Raw genomic sequence first — 19,183 nt, 5'->3', positions numbered from 1 at the left:
CGAATGCTCCCGAAAATCTGGATCTTTCAACAACCATGGTGTAAATTAAAGCACTGTTCCAACATATTACGTTTTGTGAATACTTGTGGCATCCCCGTGTTGGCGAAATTCTCTCATTTTTACCTTCTCGTGTCTATTTATAGACAGAGAAGGTATTAGAGTTGAAAACCAGTTATGCTGGTGTCAACTACTTCCGTCTGTCAATACTTCCGTCTGTCAAGATCCGTTGACGTCATGCCATTGTGATGGGTCATATCATAAACTGGTGGGGGTGTTCATGGTTCAGGTTGAGGTGTAGGAGAACGATTTTGAGCTGTGACAAAAATCAAAAGGGACTCAGCGGCATAGCCACAGTGTTACATGTAAGCCTTTCTCCAAGGTTCTTAGTTGACTACGATCTATTACAGACTACTGAGCTGACGTTAGGGGTACTCACTTTGTGTTTGCTCACCCTGTGTGCGCTAGTGTTTGGTACTGAGTTGCGTGGATATCCCCTCATGGCCTCACCTGATATGGGCCTGTTGCATAATCTGCAGATGATCATATGCCTCCGAGTCTGAAAACGGTCATTGTGCACTGTCGGCATTTTCCTTGCATTTTTTCTCATTTAATTTTGCAAAATATCGGCGAGTACCTCAATATTTCAAGATAACTCTTTCTTCCCAATCGTTTCCCTGAGTTTCAGAGTCATATGAACGAAAATGAGTGAAAGTTTTAGACAGGAAAATCGGATGTCGGCCATGTTCAATGTTTACAGTACAATCAGAAGTTTATGTGGAGGAAATAACTAACAAACACTATTCATGATGCCCGCCCTCTAGAGGCAGACCTTCCTATATGAAGTACAACATTTGATGCTTGTGGAAAGCTTGCCCACACAAAGGAGCATTTTAACTTTTAGAAAATGACAAATTGAATAAGAAGCTATTCTGAAAATGTCAAATACTGAGAAAAAATGCGCAAATATTCAAAATAAACAGGTTAACTTACTGGTCAGCTATAAAAAACAATGAAAATGTTTATGATCAAAAGTTTTTGAGATGCGCACATTTTAACAAATACAGAAATTATTAACATTATAAATATAAGACCAAACTATTTTTAGCTACTATAGACTATAGTCTATAGAAGCTATTGGGATGGGTATCCGTCCGGCGTCCGTCGTCAGTCTGTATGTATGTATGTATGTATGTATGTATGTATGTATGTATGTATATCAAATATCAAATATCTTGAGAACCGCAGTACTTACTGATTTGATATTTGTTGTGCAGATGAAAAATATGATTTTGAGAAACCATTTTTTTTAATTTTTTGATATTGTTGAAAATAGGCAAATTAATGCCAAAAAAGGTGTTTTTGGTAAAAAATCTTCTTCTTCATAACCGCTGGTCAGACAGCTTTGTTATTTGGTATACAGGTCCCTAGGGATAACCCAACTTAGATTTGTTCAAATTGTGATGAAATATGCAAATGTGTATTTTTAAGGAATTTTTTTGTCATTTTTGGTCAAAATTTGACTTACATTGTATGTAATTCTTGTACTGTATAAACCCTATCAATTCACTCAGAAAAAAATAATTAATATGATTTTAAATAATTGAATCAATTAGGAAATCATCAAAGCCAAAATAATTTTAGTGTGGAATTATCAGAAAGTTCAACTTTTTTTGACAGTTCATAGTGAAATGTTTACCATCTTGGAGGATTAAAACATGTAAAGGCAACTTTCCTGAATCCCAACTTTGATATATTCTGAACCACCATTTATGTTATCTAAAAGAAATTGCTCATAATAGTTTGTCATGATAGGGTGGTCAAATAAATAGAGATAGAGAAAGTTCTAATTTCCATTTATGGTTGACTTGGTAAGGATAAAATAAGATTACTTTTTGAGGAAAAAAATAGAGTGGTCAATTAAAAGAGTGGTCAAAGTGATAGGGTTTTTATGGTAAAGCTGGGCTGTAAGACCCCTCATGTGCTATTTATAGCAATTATGCAATCTGTGTAAACAGTACAATGAGAGTGTAACATGATTCCTTATAATGCTTTTGATGACCTTGAACTTCTTAAATTACAAACATTTGTCTCTTCAGTGTGCTTTCTCTGAGTACTACAGTCTCAACTTATTCAACAGAACTTACCTACAATGTTAATTTGAAAGTTAAAATGTGCTTGGTTAATAGGATGAAATACTGATATTAAAAGATAATCAGCTCAAGATTCTTTATAACCTGACAGATATGCTGTTTTATTATGACGTAAATCTTGATTTAAGCAAGTCTTGTTTACTTTAATTAGAATGTAATTAACTCTCGTTTAATATAGTCTGATGAAATATGCAAATCTGTATTTTTACGGAATTTTTTTCCATTTTTGGTCAGGCCATCCTGAAATGAGCTATCAAAGATATCCACCTTCTTCATCAATACATGTGTCACAAAAGGTTATTCTCTACATAACACAGCAGAGCTCTGTCAACTGTTGAGTCGCTTGTTTTTTCAAAACCGCTGGTCAGACAGCTTTAATATTTGGTTTACATGTCCCTAGGATGACCTTAGTGAGATAATTTCATACAGTCAGGAAATACTTAATTTTGTATCCATGTCTATAGTAGCTTCAGGGACTTTGGCCCTATGTTTTCAGGGATGGGACAGGTTGGAAATGAGGGGTGAGAGACAAAGGCACTCCTATTGCTGCATGTGGATGCAGCCACACCATTTCATTTACAGCATACTTATTCACTGTGTTGTGTTCAAGTTCCATATTGTACTGACTGTCATACAAGGATAACATAAGCAAATCAAATCAAATTAGAAAAGGATCAATGCTGTTGTGTGGATTTTGCTGAACATGGCTGATTATAATATTTCGCCCTACATATTTGGTATCCAGCAAAGGCATATTTTGATGTAAAGTCAAAATTAACACTACATTGCTGACAATATATGTTACCGTTTCTGCATGAACTTTTCTTTTTTAAATTATAGAAAGTACTTCGAACAGATTAACAATTATCGTGATGTCGACCCATGATTTTACATCACAAAGACTGTCATTCTGCCAATTTTTTTTATTTTTCAGTCATTTTATAAATTTTGCACTGCACAAGATGATTGAACAAATTGCAATGTTTGAATTTGTAAACTCAAAAGATGATTGAACAAATTGCAATGTTTGAATTTGTAAACTCAAAGAATAAAAATCCTTTGGTCACAGATTAAATTATTTTTTGAAAAGAAATTTACTCTTAAACACTTTTAGCATATATTCTTTACACGGTCATGTATTTCAAGGAAAATATGCCTATTAAAAACAGTAATTTCTTCACTTTCAATTTCTTTTGAATACTATGACAATTATCAGCCATGAGGTTTTACAAACACAAGACCAGATAAGCGTTTTTCATCATTTCCACAGGACTCTTTGGAATATCCCTTAAAAACAGTTAAAAGTGACTTAAAATGATCACTTGGTATACAGATGCCAGGTTGTGTATTTCTCATGCACTCAGGTCAGTAGGGAAGTGCGTCATTACTATTTTGGACTGTTAATTCTTATTTCTGAATTATTTAACCTTTTTTCCACACTGAACTATCTTTAGGCAGTTTATACTGTAGCTTAGAATTTTTTTTGATTGATGTATTTAATCATCTTTTGGGTTCTTTGGGTCCATATCTCACCTCATGCCCCTACATCATCAACTACTTACCAATAACTCCATGCCAACAACCAATTACCTGACCTGGCTACACATTAGAGAAGGTACAGCGTCATAGACGGTATTTTTTCCATTTTAAGTTGATTTTTTATGACAAAACTGCTTTGATGCTGTGTTCGAAGCGTCCAACAAACAATAGATGAAAGCATTCAAACAGCTGCCAATCACGAGGGGACGCGCAAAGGTGCAAACGATCAAACGTTTGTTGTGTACATCGGATCGATTACGATGTCAACAATGAATAAACGATTCTTACTACTGAACGAAAAAACTTGACCAACGGTTACTGAACACGCGCCTCAATGAATTCAGACACAAACGGACTACTTCATGGTTTCAAGCAGATTGCCTCTCCCTTTTTGTTCGTTGATATGTGTACCTGTAGGCCTATGAATGGGTGATGTGTGTGTTGACCTGCAGTACGATATTTTACGATAGATCGCTTTTGGAAGTATGTTGTGGCCTAGCCCTGCGTACGATGACGTGTATTCCCGGCGTTATACGGCTTCCCACCACAGCTCTGCTGATTACCATGGACAAAACCGGCAACATGCGGATCCAATTTGGACGGAGCACGAAAAACTACTTTCTAACTGTTTTCGGCCGAAATCAACTCGATTCCGATCTACATGTATGCAGCCTACCCAAACCACTCAACCGCTCATAGACTGCGAAAAAAAATGCTCTCATGACGTCCAAAACCGTTGTTTGCTCGCGATGCACGGTCAATGACTCATGCAGTTGACGGGCATTGGATACGTTCATGCCACGATTACATGTATACAGGTGCCCATGAGCTTCATTCTTTCCTGTCGGGTCGGGGCGATGAAACTAAATCGTGATTGATTCATCTCTGTCGGATTTGACCAAAAAGAGACACTTGACAAAGATTATAGCATCAAATGTTGACCGTTCAGACTGAAACATGATAAAAGGTCTGAAGATCGCCGTGATCGGTGATGTCGTTCTTCTCTATACGTTTTTCTGAGCTAGTTTTTTACTAAATTGTTCGAGTATTAGCTGACGTTTTTTTGAAAACTTAATCAACTTTTCTTTCCCAACCAGGGCACAACATTACCTTTTTTACTTTCATGGTAACCTAGGATGAATTAAATCGCAGATTAATAGACTCTTATGTTATCCTCAATTGTCTGTGACTGATTTTGCTATCCCAATATCGATATTGCGTTCGCACTCGGGTGTCTTGAACTTACGTCATTCACTGAAATAGTTTTCGGACAAACTCAAGAAATTCAACAACTACTAACGAATAGTCGGCAAAATTTACAGAGACAAGCAATAATAATTATGGTCATTTTACCGTCTTTTTTACCATTTTTGCCGTCTTTAGATAAGCGGACTCGTTTGACGGAAACAGTATATAACGATCTGAGTTCTCATATTGTTACCCTACCGTGCGAGTGTAGTATTCGAATGAGTGAGATCATAATCTTACGCTGTTCCGAGTGGTCTGGAGATTTTTTATAATATACAATAAATTGACCTTATCAAAATTACTCTGTTTTACATTGCTTGGATATTGATATTTTTTCGGTACGTTTTGACTGTTGATTTGAAGTCTTTTGATTCTCCATTGGCAGCAGCACATGTACGGTTACAACCGCCATGTGATGACCAGAGTGTGATTGTAAAGTTGTCGGGAAGTTGTTCAGAAGAAAAATCATTTTGTATTTAGTGGCTTCAGTTCAGGATTTTTCAAGATAAACAAATCATTATACATTTCCTATGTCTTTGAAACGGGGATTACGGTAATATGATGAATGTGATGAAAATTTTGTGAACGTCTTTGCAATGTGTTCCCACGATGAGTGTGAACTGATTCTTTGTTAGTAAAATTGTCAGAAATGGTCCAGTGAACGTGATAAAATAAACACAGATGCAAACCATTGCGAGGAAGATAGTAAGAAATTCACATTGCTATATTTGCTGTCATATTTCTCCGCAGGAATAATAAGTTTTTACACGTTGTGTATGAGAACAGCAAGCAGGTGTTCGGCGGTCAATTGCTTCTATCATAATGATCTTGATCGCAGCTATTTGGCGAGAAGACAGCGGGTACTTATAATCTCGCAAAATTATTGATATCATGTCTTTGTGTTGAAAATTTTCAATCGGAGGCAGCTCAAATCAACAGCCGTGATATATTCAGAATTGTGCTCTCACTGGACACCAAACTACCTGCTATCAACAGTACGTTATGTACCATCGGTGGTAACACATTGGTCGTAATCTTGTCTAATTCTGCCCCGCCGTTTGTACCGTCCAGAAATTTCAAAGCTAGATATTTTCACCCTGACATATAATACAGCGACCTTGCACACTAATGATCATTCCACTGTTTCTGTTGGGGTTTGTTTGTTTTTTAATTTGCTCCATGGCCCCGGTAAGATTTTTTCAATATGATACACAGTATGAAATTTTTTCAAGGTAAATTTAGTATATTCCCAGTTTGTGGGGTAAAATTTTCTGGAGTGAAAGTTTGAGTTGACGCTGATAGAGTAGACGTCGACCCCGGCACAGTGGACTGGGACCTGGTCGGTTTGGGGTCGTTTAGTCCAGAAACCTGCAGCAGAGTTCTGTATGATCACCGTTCGGCATTTGGGTGAATTTTTGGTCAAAGTAATGCAGTAACAATGTACGCCAGATTCTTTGTGTTGTTTTTGTCACAACCGTCATACGTGTATACGGACGGTTTTCGATTAAAAACGGTAGTAATATCCAGTGCTCGTAAATGCGTGCAAAATTTATTCAGTGACTGTTTACGCAGCAGTCGTAAATACGACTAGGATTTACCACGGCGTAAAAACTGTAAACACCTCATCAACAGTCCATACGAAAATTTTGTGCTGAATCGAGGAAGATAACAATTGCGGTAGAAAAGGTCAGTCCATCATCCGTCAAAGTTGTTGATCGGAAAAATCTTCACTAAGCGCCAACTGCATGAGTGGCTGTTATAGTTATACATGTAGTTCTGTGGGCTTTCCACTGTCCCTTGTTACGAGCAATGTTCAAAGTGCGTCAAGCTACGAATATTTTCATGTACTGAGTTACAGACATCGGTGAAGTACTGGGTACATTGATTTTGTTCAAAACCACTGCCTGTTTGTTCCTCGTGTTGTTTTTTGTGTCTTTGACGTTGACTGTCTCTATATGCGTACAAACATAGCAGTCGGGATTAAGATTTCCTGGATAAATAGATTTATTCCGCCTCTGACGCAAAGATACACACTGTTTTACATGTGCCACTCCTAGGCCCTGGGATCGATTTCCATACCTTTAAGTTGGTCTGTATGTATATGATATGATTGTGTGGGTGTGTGTACTGACAAACTCCAAACCCGCAGCACCTACCCATTCAGTATTTCATGTACAGGTGTACCCAGAGATAGAGTAGTTTCACAATGTGCCAGTTGTGATCAAGTGCCATTGGCGCTATTTTTATTGTTTGGGGCAATTGTTGCCATTTTTGGTCAGAAAATTTTATTCTCAAAAAACTACTCATCAGATAGCTTTGGTTGACATGTTCTTAGGGATGATCCAATGTGATATATATTCAAGTATGATGAAATCTTCAAATGTGTATTTTTGCAGCTATTTTAGCCACATTTTTCTAGCCACTGCATTGAGCTATCAAAGATTTCCACCTTCTTCATCAACATGTGTCAAAAATAGTTATTCTCTACATTAACACAGCGGAGCTATATCGGCTGCTAGGTCGCTTGTTTTTTCTATGAGCATGCCAACAAGTGACACGAACCAGCGTCCATCTTAAATTTAAACTTTTAAATTCCTCTCATTTGCCTAAATAGTAATCAATCAAAATTCCACGAGGTCATTTTGTAGACTGTATTATAGCCGTGCTCCTTTGTGGCAAATGACAAGGTCTCAGGCCTCGCCAATTTTGAGAGGAAGATTTTTAAAGTATTATTTTTCTGATTTTCTATGACCTTTGAACTGTTTTATACCTATGCTGCTAAGCTGTGACAAATGCTTATTCTGGCCTAGTAAGAACCCAAATGCGTTAGTGTCTCTTGAACAATTACCATTGGGTAGCGTCTTGAACACCAAATTTTTGGGGATGCCCCTTGACCTTTGACCTTGGCATCATTTCGCACATTATTAACATGCACACATGTAATTCTCAAGCACCAGATAGAGCAAGAGGTGTGATTTTTGGTATAAGTAAGCAAATAAAGTTTTTGAGGTCAAAGGTCATCCTGGTCATGTGACATTTTGTGAAAAAATTTGGCTCCTATACTTCATGTTTACCAAAAATCAGACCCTAGCTCTATTGGCTAGTCCGGACTAAGATATGTGAATAAGTAATGAGCTAGATGATGTAGTACCATATTGTCTTCCATTCTACCAAAAATCAAATCAGTGGCACTTGTGGTTAGTGATTTACAGGCATATTTGTGAAATCAATGTCAAATGTCATCCTGGTCGCATGACATTTTGCCAAAAATCTTTGCTCCCCTACTTCTCCCCGTTTACCAAAAATCAGACCTCCAGCTCTACTGGCTAGCTCAGAATTAGATATATGCATAATTAATGAAGTACCAGATAAGGCGTCGTAAGGTGTCCCATCATACCAAATGTAAAGGGTGTAGCACTTTTGGCTACTAAGTTATTGAAATATATGTATATTTGAGGTCAAAGTTCATCAAGGTCATGTGACATTTTGTCAAAAAATTTGTCTCCCATTGTTATCCCTTCATACCAAAAATCAGACCTCTAGCTCTATTGGCTTGCCCAGAATTAGATTGTGCATAATTAATGAGGTGCAGGGTGTGGCCTCATAAGGTGTTCCATCATACCATATACTAAGGGTGTAGCACTTGTGGTTACTATGTTATGGACATATCTGTATATTTGAGGTCAAAGGTCATCCAGGTCATGTGAAATTTTGTCAAAAAAATTGTTTCCAATAGTTATCCCTGTACACTGAAAATCAGATCTCTAGCTCTATTATTAAGCCTAGAATTAGGTATGCACATAATTAATGAGATGCAGGAAGTGGCTGGTCATGTGACATTTTGTCAAAAACTTTGCTTCTATAGTTATAAGAAGAAGAAAAAGAAGAATGAAAAAACAGAATGATTACTAGAGGGTTTCGGACCCATGGTCTCAAAACCTTAATAATAAAAAACAGAGCGATTACTTGAGGGTTTCGGACCCATGGACTCATTGTGAGGGCCTCACTTTGGCCCCACTAAAAACAGAACAATTACTAGAGGGTTTCGGACCCATGGTCTTGAAACTCTAAAAAGCTTAACATTCTCACAATCTTCATGAATCAGCATGCCATGATCACATTGATACTAATAGATAATCATAGCAAAGAGACAGCAAAACTCAGCAATGATATCTGAGCTTAGCTGACAGAGTATCTTTAACTTAAGGGAGAGGGGGACTTGAAAAAAAAAATATCTCTGAATGATTGATATTACATATGCATAGGGTTGTGGATGTTCACATGTCTGCACCTGAATTTCATCAGTTCCAGTTTCCCTTACTCCAGCCCTACTATAACCAGCACTTATAATGTACATACTCTCTTTTCACATGCTCACTTTTGCTCATTCTTTGAGAGTGAGGGCCCTCTCTTCACGCCCTCACTATCACCTCCACTTAGATTGTGAGGACCCCTCACTTTCATTGTGAGGGCCTCACTTTGGCCCCACATTTTTGAATTTCTTGTACCCTTATACCAATGTACCTGCTTGAAAACTACAAAGCTGAAAGGGCTAAAGAATCTTTTGGTTTTATGACGCACATGAATAAAGTTGACACATTTGAGTGTGAGGAGGGTTGCTTGCTTTTTTTTAGAACTGAAATGTATGTTGTCTAGCCTTTCATTGTTTCTTGGTATACGTGTATAGGCAAACAAATACATCTATGAATTATTTATGGAGACAAATGTAATATAAAACTTCTATCCACGATGACATTTTTGGTAAACCTTTCACTTAAACTGTTATAGACAATATTCTTTATGATTCCATATTACAGAGCTAAGCAGTCAATCAAGAAAATGTCCGATACAACATCCTTGGATGAATCCCATTCTTTGACCATGTTCCTTGCTCAGCATGATGAAATCACAAATTCCCTAAAGAAGACTTTAGAAACTTTACCAGGTTATGAAGATCTGATGGCTGATATCATCAATATTTGTAGTTATCATTATGAGGAGAAAATGTATCTGCTTCCCAGTGAGAAACATATGTTACTCAAGGTACGTAATAGCCCATTGTAAAATCTCTGTGCAAGATTTCTTTTTAAGCTCTGCTGTCAGTGACGCTAAGCTTATCAGATAAGTGGTTGCGGTGTCTGTCAACTTTATGCATATTCATGATCTGTCACCTTTATGTGAACTGGCTACTACCAAGGATTATCAGATTTTGTGTAATTGATATATTTACTTAGCTGTTTTCAGACTAATGGTTGGAGGAACTATCTCTCAACCAATCAAACTTAAAGGTGGAGACCTGATTGCCAATAGGAAAAATAAAAATAAATTTGATAAATAAAGCATTAATACGGTAGTTGTCCCTCGCTTACACAGGCTTCTGACATGCTCACATCACTCAGCTCTGTTGTTTGGGACACAAGGAAAAAAAGGGCTCATTTAGCAAGCCAGTCAAGGAAAATGAGAGAAAAATAAGTTTGCAGCAGAAGCTGCTGATTCTGTTATATACAACATATTGTAGTTCATGGGTATAAATCCTTCAAAGCTATTGCCTGTAAAGGGAATTTTGTTTATTAAAATTATGTCATTGTCGTGTCTGCATGTCAAGTTGCAAGTGCTTATAAGTGACAACACTATTTTTAGCTACTATAGACTATAGTCTATAGAAGTTAATTGGGATGGGTATCTATCCAGAGTCAGTCTGTATGTACCGGTATGTATGTATGTATGTATGTATGTATGTATGTCCATTTGTGAGGATGTCCGTCCACTCAAATTTCTTGAGAACCACAGTACTTTGATATTTGTTGTGTAGATGCACAATATGATTATGAAAAACTTTTTCTAGCTACTATAGACTAAAGTCTATAGAAGGTTTTGGGATGGGTATCCGTCCAGCGTCCGGTGTCAGTCTGTATGTATGTATGTTTTTGAGGCGTCCGTCCACTCAAATATCTTGAGAACCGCAGTACTTACTGATTTGATATTTGTTGTGTAGATGAAAAATATGAGTATGGGAAACTTTTTTTAAAAATTGTTTGGTATTGTTGAAAATATGCAAATTTGTGCCAAAAATGGCGTTTTTGGTAAAAAAATCTTCTTCTTCATAAACGCTGGTCAGACAGCTTTGTTATTTGGTATACAGGTCCTTAGGGATAACCCAACTTAGATTTGTTCAAATTGTGATGAAATAAGCAAATCTGTATTTTTAAGGAATTTTTTTGTCATTTTTGGTCAGAACTTCATTTCATCAAATCCGCTTGTCTGACAGCTTTGATATTTGGTGAACTAAATATGATATATTGAATATATGATGAAATCTGCAATTTTGTATTTTTGGTGCAATTTTTCGCCATTTTTGGTTCAAAAATGTGTTTCTCAAAAACTGCTTCTCTCATGCCTTTGTTATTTGGTATACAGGTTCCTGGGGGTTGTCTTAATGTGATATATTGAAATTTGATGAAATCTTCAATTTTTAGCTCTCATAGCCATATGTATATATGGCAATGGAAACTATTCTTATAGGCTAGGGAACTGTCTGTCTGTATGTATGTGTGTATGTCTGTATGTCTGTCCATCAACATCAAAAACTCCAAAACCACTGCACATTTCATCTTGATATTTGGTTTGTACATGGATGATGGGCTTAAGATGAGATTTTGTTCAACTGAAGTTGTCATTGCCAAAAATATGCAAATTAAGTGAAAAAATGTAAAAACAGTCAAAATTGAAAAACTCAATAACCACTGAGCAGATTACATGAAAAATTAGCATGTAAGTACTTTGGGCTGACCTGAAATGATTGTGCACATCTTGGGTCAGTATCTTGGACATGCTATTTTTCATGAATTTTTTTGTAATTTTCTCCCATTTTTGGTCAAAAAATCTTCTCTGAAACCACAAGTCCGATTGATTTGAAACTTGGTATGGAAGTGCATAGGAGTGACCTTTCCCAAATTTGGGCAAACCGTGGTGAAATTTGCATATTTTTAGTTTACACGTCCATAGACTCCAATGTATAAGGCCAATAAAAATAAAAATTTAGTTTCTCATCGTATTCATATTGCAAAAAGGATGCAGTGACACAATTTTTAGTCCCCACGGATGAAGTCCAGTGGGCTAATAGATTGGGTCATGTCCGTCTGTTCGTCCATTCGTGAGTCCATCCGTTCACGCAGACATCTCGGATATTTTGACAAAATGTCATGTGACCTCGATGACCTTTGACCTCAAATATACATATTTGTCCATAAATCAGTAACCACAAGTGCTACCACCCTTCATATATGGTATGATGGGACACCTTATGACGCCACATATTGTACCTCATTAATTATGCACATATCTAATTTTGAGCGAGCCAATAGAGCTAGAGGTCTGATTTTTGGTATATAGGGATAACTTAGCAATACAATTTTTTTGACAAAATGTCACGTGACCTCGGTGACCTTTGACCTCAAATATACATATTTGTCCATAACTCAGTAACCACAAGTGCTACACCCTTCATATTTGGTATGATGGGACACCTTATGACACCACATACTGTACCTCATTAATTATGCACATATCTCATTCTGAGCAAGCCAATAGAGCTGGATGTCTGATTTTTGGTATATAGGGATAACTATAGGAGAGAAATTTTTTGACAAAATGTCATGTGACCTCGATGACCTTTTATCTAAAATATATGTTTATGTCAATAAATAAGTAACCACAAATGTTACGTCCTTTGTATTTAGTAGGATGGGAGACCTTATGACAACACACGCTTTACCTCATTAATTATGTACACATCTAATTCTGGGCAAGCGAATAGAGCTAGAGATCTGATTTTTTGGCATATAGGGATTAATTATCAATATATTTTTTTTTTTCAAAATGTCATGTGACCTTGATGACCTTTGACCTTGATTATACATATTATATATGCATATCTCAGTAACCACAAGTTCTATACCCTCCAATTTTGATAGGATATTAGACCTTAAGATGTCACATCTTGTACCTCATTTATAATGCGCATATGTATTTCTTGGCTGGCCAATACTGCTGGAGGTCTGATCTTTTTTCCCAATTTAGAACCATAACTTAGACATGCCTCATGTGTTTCAAATTGGGAACAACGACATAGACCTATGTGCCCATAGATCTCAACATATACACTCCAGTGATACTTCTTAATGACCACATTTTCCTGCCCCATCAAGACTAATACTCCTATTACAAGTGGGGACTATGTCATTGTAAATGACTTGTTGAGTTAATGGTTGTATCACAGTATTCGATATATCTAATTCTGTATTTTTTCCATTTTATATTCTGAATAAATACATTAAACATATTTCACTGTCTCCAGTACATTACATTTAAGTATTTTCACTTCATGCACTTTATCCCTTTCACACATGTTCAAATATCTGACCAGAGAACAAACACTAAATAGTCCAGGATGGGAGCTACTGTGTCATTGACGCTATTTTTGGTATATAGGGATAACTTAGCAATACAATTTTTTTGACAAAATGTCACGTGACCTCAGTGACATTTGACCTCAAATATACATATTTGTCCATAACTCAGTAACCACAAGTGCTACACCCTTCATGTATGGTATGATTGGACACCTTATGATGCCACATATTGTACCTCATTAATTATGCACATATCAAATTTTGAGCGAGCCAATAGCGCTAGAGGTCTGATTTTTGGCATATAGGGATAAGTTAGCAATACAATTTTTTTGACAAAATGTCACATGACCTCGGTGACTTTTGACCTCAAATAAACATATTTGTCCATTACTCAGTAACCACAAGTGCTACACCCTTCATATTTGGTATGATTGGACACCTTATGACACCACATACTGTACCTCTTTAATTATGCACATATCTAATTTTTAGCAAGCCAATAGAGCTGGATGTCTGATTTTGGTATATAGGGATAACTATAGGAGAGAAATTTTTTGACAAAATGTCATGTGACCTCGATGACCTTTAACCTAAAATATATGTTTATGTCAATAAATAAGTAACCACAAGTGCTATGCCCTTTGTATTTAGTAGGATGGGAGACCTTATGACAACACACGCTTTACCTCATTAATTATGTACACATCTAATTCTGGGCAAGCGAATAGAGCTAGAGGTCTGTTTTTTTGGCATATAGAGATTAATTAGCAATATGATTTTTTTTTTCAAAATGTCATGTGACCTCGATGACCTTTGATCTTGATTATTCATATATATGCATATCTCAGTAACCACAAGTTCTATACCCTCCAATATTGATAGGATATTAGACCTTAAGATGTCACATCTTGTACCTCATTTGTTATGCGCATATGTATTTCTTGGCTGGCCAATACAGCTAGAGGTCTGATCTTTTTTCCCGATTTAGAACCATAACTTAGACATGCCTCATGTGTTTCAAATTGGGAACAACAACATAGACCTATGTGCCCATAGATCTCAACATATACACTCCAGTGATACTTCTTAATGACCACATTTCCCTGCCCCTTCAAGACTAATACTCCTATTACAAGTGGGGACTATGTCATTGTAAATGACTTGTTGAGTTGATGGTTGTATCACAGTATTTGATATTTCTAATTCTGTATTTTTTCAATTTTATATTCTGAATAAATACATTAAACATATTTCACTGTCTCCAGTACATTACATTTAAGTATTTTCACTTCATGCACTTTATCCCTTTCACACATGTTCAAATATCTGACCAGAGATCAAACACTAAATAGTCCAGGATGGGAGCTACTGTGTCATTGACGCTATTTTTGTATTTTTGGGTCAATCTTTGCCATATTTGGTCAAAATATTTGTTTCTCAAAAGTTACTCATCTGATAGCTTTGATATTTGGTATATACTGGTAGGTTCCCAGGCTTTATCTTCATGTAATATATTATGATGAAATCTTCAATTTTGTATTTTTGCAGCTAATTTTGCCATTTTTGGTCAGGCCATCCTGAAATGATCATGCTACCAAAGATATCCACCTCCTTCATCAATACATGTGTCACAAAAAGTTATTCTCTACATAACACAGCAGAGCTCTGTCAACCGTTGGGTCTTTTTTTTCAGCACCGCTGGTCAGACAGCTTTAATATCTGGTTTACAGGTCCCTAGGATGACCTTAGTGAGATAATTTCATACAGTCAGGAAATACTTAATTTTGTATTCATTTCTATAGTAGCTTCAGGGACTTTGGCCCTCCGTTTGTTGTTTGATATTGTTGAAAATATGCAAATTAGCTCAAAAAAAGGCATTTTTGGTAAAACAATTTCTTCTTCATTACCGCTTGTCAGACAGCTTTGATATTTTGGTATACAGGTCCCTAGGGATGATCTAACTTAGATTTTTCACTTTGTGATGAAATATGCAAATTTGTATTTTAAGGAATATTTTGTCATTTAGGTCAAAAAGTTATTTCATCAAAATGGCTTATCTGACTGCTCTGATATTTGCTATACATTTTTGTAGTGATGAACTGAAGTTGGTATATTAAAATTATGATGAAATCTGCAATTTTGTAATTGTAGGGCAATTTTTGCCATTTTTGATCAAAAAATTTGATTCTCAAAATCTGCTCATTAGATAGCTTTGATATTTGGTACACAGGTTTGTAGGGGTTATGTTATTTATAATGCATCAAAATAATGATTAAATCTGCAATTTTGTATATTTCGGGCAATTTTTGCCATTTTAAGGTTATATTTAGTATGTATGTAAATACCTAAAAGAGCTTATCTGTGTTCGCGCTGCCCATTTGCCACGTTCGCAAATGCGAATTGAAATCAGAAGTGGCGAAAAAAATTGATCCTAATTCGCTACAGTGGCGAAAGTGAATTTTTGTTTAAAAAATTCCGCAAAATAAGCAAAAACGTGGGGTTTCTTAGTCTTTTGTTGATCTGCACTTCTCTTTTGGCGATTCGCGAAAAAACTATATCTACTTCCGTATTGTTCTCTCCGACGTACGCAATACGTCGGTTTCGAGTTGTCAGAAAACGCACGAATTTCTAACATCAGTTGCATGGGGGCGCTCGAGATTTCTCAAAAGTGGGGGCTAAAATTTCAGTCATGGAGGGAAGTCGCAACATCACGCCTGAAGACGTCTGCAAAATGATCATGAAAGAGCTACGAGAATTTTTAAAAGCAAGGAAGATTCCTCCTTCCAAAGCTAAAAAGGCTGAGTTGGTAAAGCTTGCTGAGAAATCCATTGACCTTGGGTTAGAAACTAATGTAGAAAATGAGAAAGAGGCTCCTCAGCATACTATCCAAAATGTGTTTTTGTGTGTGTGTGTGTCGAGTTTGTGTTTGATTCGTTTCGAATACATGTATGTGTTCCTACATTCTAATCCGATTGTTTGTGTTAATAAAAACGTTTGTTTCGCTTCGGATATTTGTAGGGAAGTTTGGATTTGTGTGTACGGTAATGTTTTGTTTGTGTGGGGAAAGCTTATTGCGAGATGCAGCCAGGCCTATGGTGTGACAAAGTTGACAGAGTGGCTTGATAGAGTGGCCCTTTGACGCTTGCGTTTCGAAACCCAAATGTGGTTTCTCATCAGTCGCACTGTAGATTCTTTCCTTAGTTTAGTTTGTGTTTGTGAAAATTTATTTTAATGCATTTTAGCGATCTTGCTTTTCGAGTAGCGAGGCAAGTTCCCGTTCTACATGCGTTGGCGAGACGCCGACATCAAGACTGTTGCTGCTTAGCGAGTACGTTGGATCATGGATGTAAAAAATAGATCTATTTTTAGCTACTATAGACTATAGTCTATAGAAGCTATTGGGATGGGTATCCGTCCGGCGTCCGTCGTCAGTCTGTATGTATGTATGTATGTACATGTATGTATGTCCATTTGTGAGGCGTCCGTCCACTCAAATATCTTGACAACCGCAGTACTTACTGATTTGATATTTGTGTAGATGAAAAATATGATTTTGAGAAACTGTTTTTTTTTTAATTTTTTGATATTGTTGAAAATAGGCAAATTAATGCCAAAAAAGGTGTTTTTGGTAAAAAATCTTCTTCTTCATAACCGCTGGTCAGACAGCTTTGTTATTTGGTATACAGGTCCCTAGGGATAACCCAACTTAGATTTGTTCAAATTGTGATGAAATATGCAAATGTGTATTTTTAAGGAATTTTTTTGTCATTTTTGGTCAAAGTTTGACTTACATTGTATGTAATTCTTGTACTGTATAAACCCTATCAATTCACCCGGAAAAAAATAATTAATATTATTTTAAATAATTGAATTAATTAGGAAATCATCAAAGCCAAAACAATTTTAGTGTGGAATTATCAGAAAGTTCAACTTTTTTTGACAGTTCATAGTGAATTGAGGATTAAACATGTAAAGGCAACTTTCCTGAATCCCAACTTTGATATATTCTGAACCACCATTTATGTTATCTAAAAGAAAGTGCTCATAATAGTTTGTCATGATAGGGTGGTCAAATAAATAGAGATAGAGAAAGTTCTAATTTCCATTTATGGTTGACTTGGTAAGGATAAAATAAGATTACTTTTTGAGGAAAAAAATAGAGTGGTCAATTAAAAGAGTGGTCAAAGTGATAGGGTTTTTATGGTAAAGCTGGGCTGTAAGATTCCTCATGTGCTATTTATAGCAATTATGCAATCTGTGTAAACAGTGCAATGAAAGTGTAACATGATTCCTTATAATGCTTTTGATGACCTTGAACTTCTTAAGTTTTCAAACATTTGTCTCTTCAGTGTGCTTTCTCTGAGTACACACAGTCTCAACTTATTCAACAGAACTTACTTACAATGTAAATTTGAAAGTTAAAATGTGCTTGGTTAATAAGATGAAAATACTGATATTAAAAGATAACCAGCTCAAGATTCTTTATAACCTGACAGATATGCTGTTTTTTTATGACGTAAATCTTGATTTAAGCAAGTCTTGTTTACTTTATTTAGAATGTAATTAACTCTCGTTTATTTGCTATTATAGACTAATATAGTCTGATGAAATATGCAAATCTGTATTTTTACGGAATTTTTTTCCATTTTTGGTCAGGCCATCCTGAAATGAGCTATCAAAGATATCCACCTTCTTCATCAATACATGTGTCACAAAAGGTTATTCTCTACATAACACAGCAGAGCTCTGTCAACTGTTGAGTCGCTTGTTTTTTCAAAACCGCTGGTCAGACAGCTTTAATATTTGGTTTACATGTCCCTAGGATGACCTTAGTGAGATAATTTCATACAGTCAGGAAATACTTAAAGCCGCACTTTTCAATCCCTGGTTCTCGCATTAGTGGAGTTCTCCTCCCTGTCAAACACATGGCCAGTACGATGTTTGATTTCTATAACATTAATTACACAAACTGATTTCAATCTTTTGTCACCTTTTGCTAATCTGGCAAACAGAGCTTATATAATCGTTTGATTGACGGTCCGGTTCAAATTGCCAACAGTAATTTATTCCCCAGCACCACACGCGAATTTCCTTAAAAACGTCTTCCAGTCACGTTAGAATTTGAATATAACCACTGAGTTCGATCGGCAGCAGCTTCGTGCTGACTGCTTGGCAGTCTGTCAGTGTTTTTGCGGTCGGAAAAAACTAAAAAGTGGCATTTTCTGTATCGTGTGCCCTCATGTTACCTGCTTGGTGTCCACTTACACAATGAACGCCGCCATAGGTTGGCGCCCTTTTAAAGGGAGGCTCCGCCTTTAATTTTGTATCCATGTCTATAGTAGCTTCAGGGACTTTGGCCCTATGTTTACATCCATGGTTGGATGATCTGGAAGAATTATTGCCCTCGAATAATGTCAAATAATGTCGCTCACGCTTATGTTTTGGCGATGTGTCCGTTGAATTAGGCAGAAAATCACATGAAACGAGCGTTTTTGAAGCAAATTAAGTACCAGGTATGAATTTTGAGAATGATAGGGAACGATCGTTGGTTACATGATAGACGAACTTGCTACTTTTCACAGTAAAATCGAACGTCGAAGATGACATGGTGGCATAATCCGTATAGGAAAAAGCCATTTGGTTTCCTGACTTTCTTTTTCTCAGGCATATGTACGCATTTCTACGGGGGGCATAATCCGAGAGTGGAATAGATCGCAAACATGTGGAAACTGTTAGGTCTAAAGTTCACGTCGTATCATCCTTTATCCATGTCCGACGGTGGCGTTTCTCTTTCTTAACATCGGTGATACGGTGGAAGGTCATGCCATTCATCCA

General features: G+C 36.5%; 1 protein-coding gene across 1 annotated transcript in view; it reads left to right on the top strand.

The window, feature by feature from the left end:
* Positions 1 to 19,183, top strand: part of LOC139120874 (cytoplasmic FMR1-interacting protein 2-like) — a 393,869-nt gene that overhangs the window by 162,467 nt on the left and 212,219 nt on the right. The window contains exon 7 of the mRNA XM_070685497.1: positions 9,755 to 9,980. Coding sequence (XP_070541598.1) covers positions 9,755 to 9,980 — 226 coding nt within the window. The remainder of the gene's footprint in view (positions 1 to 9,754; positions 9,981 to 19,183) is intronic.

The sequence above is a fragment of the Ptychodera flava genome, chromosome 20 (assembly GCF_041260155.1).
Source record: "Ptychodera flava strain L36383 chromosome 20, AS_Pfla_20210202, whole genome shotgun sequence".
Classification (NCBI taxonomy): domain Eukaryota; kingdom Metazoa; phylum Hemichordata; class Enteropneusta; family Ptychoderidae; genus Ptychodera; species Ptychodera flava.
Note: the sequence above shows the minus strand (reverse complement) of the source record. Positions and strands in the feature narration are given on the sequence as shown.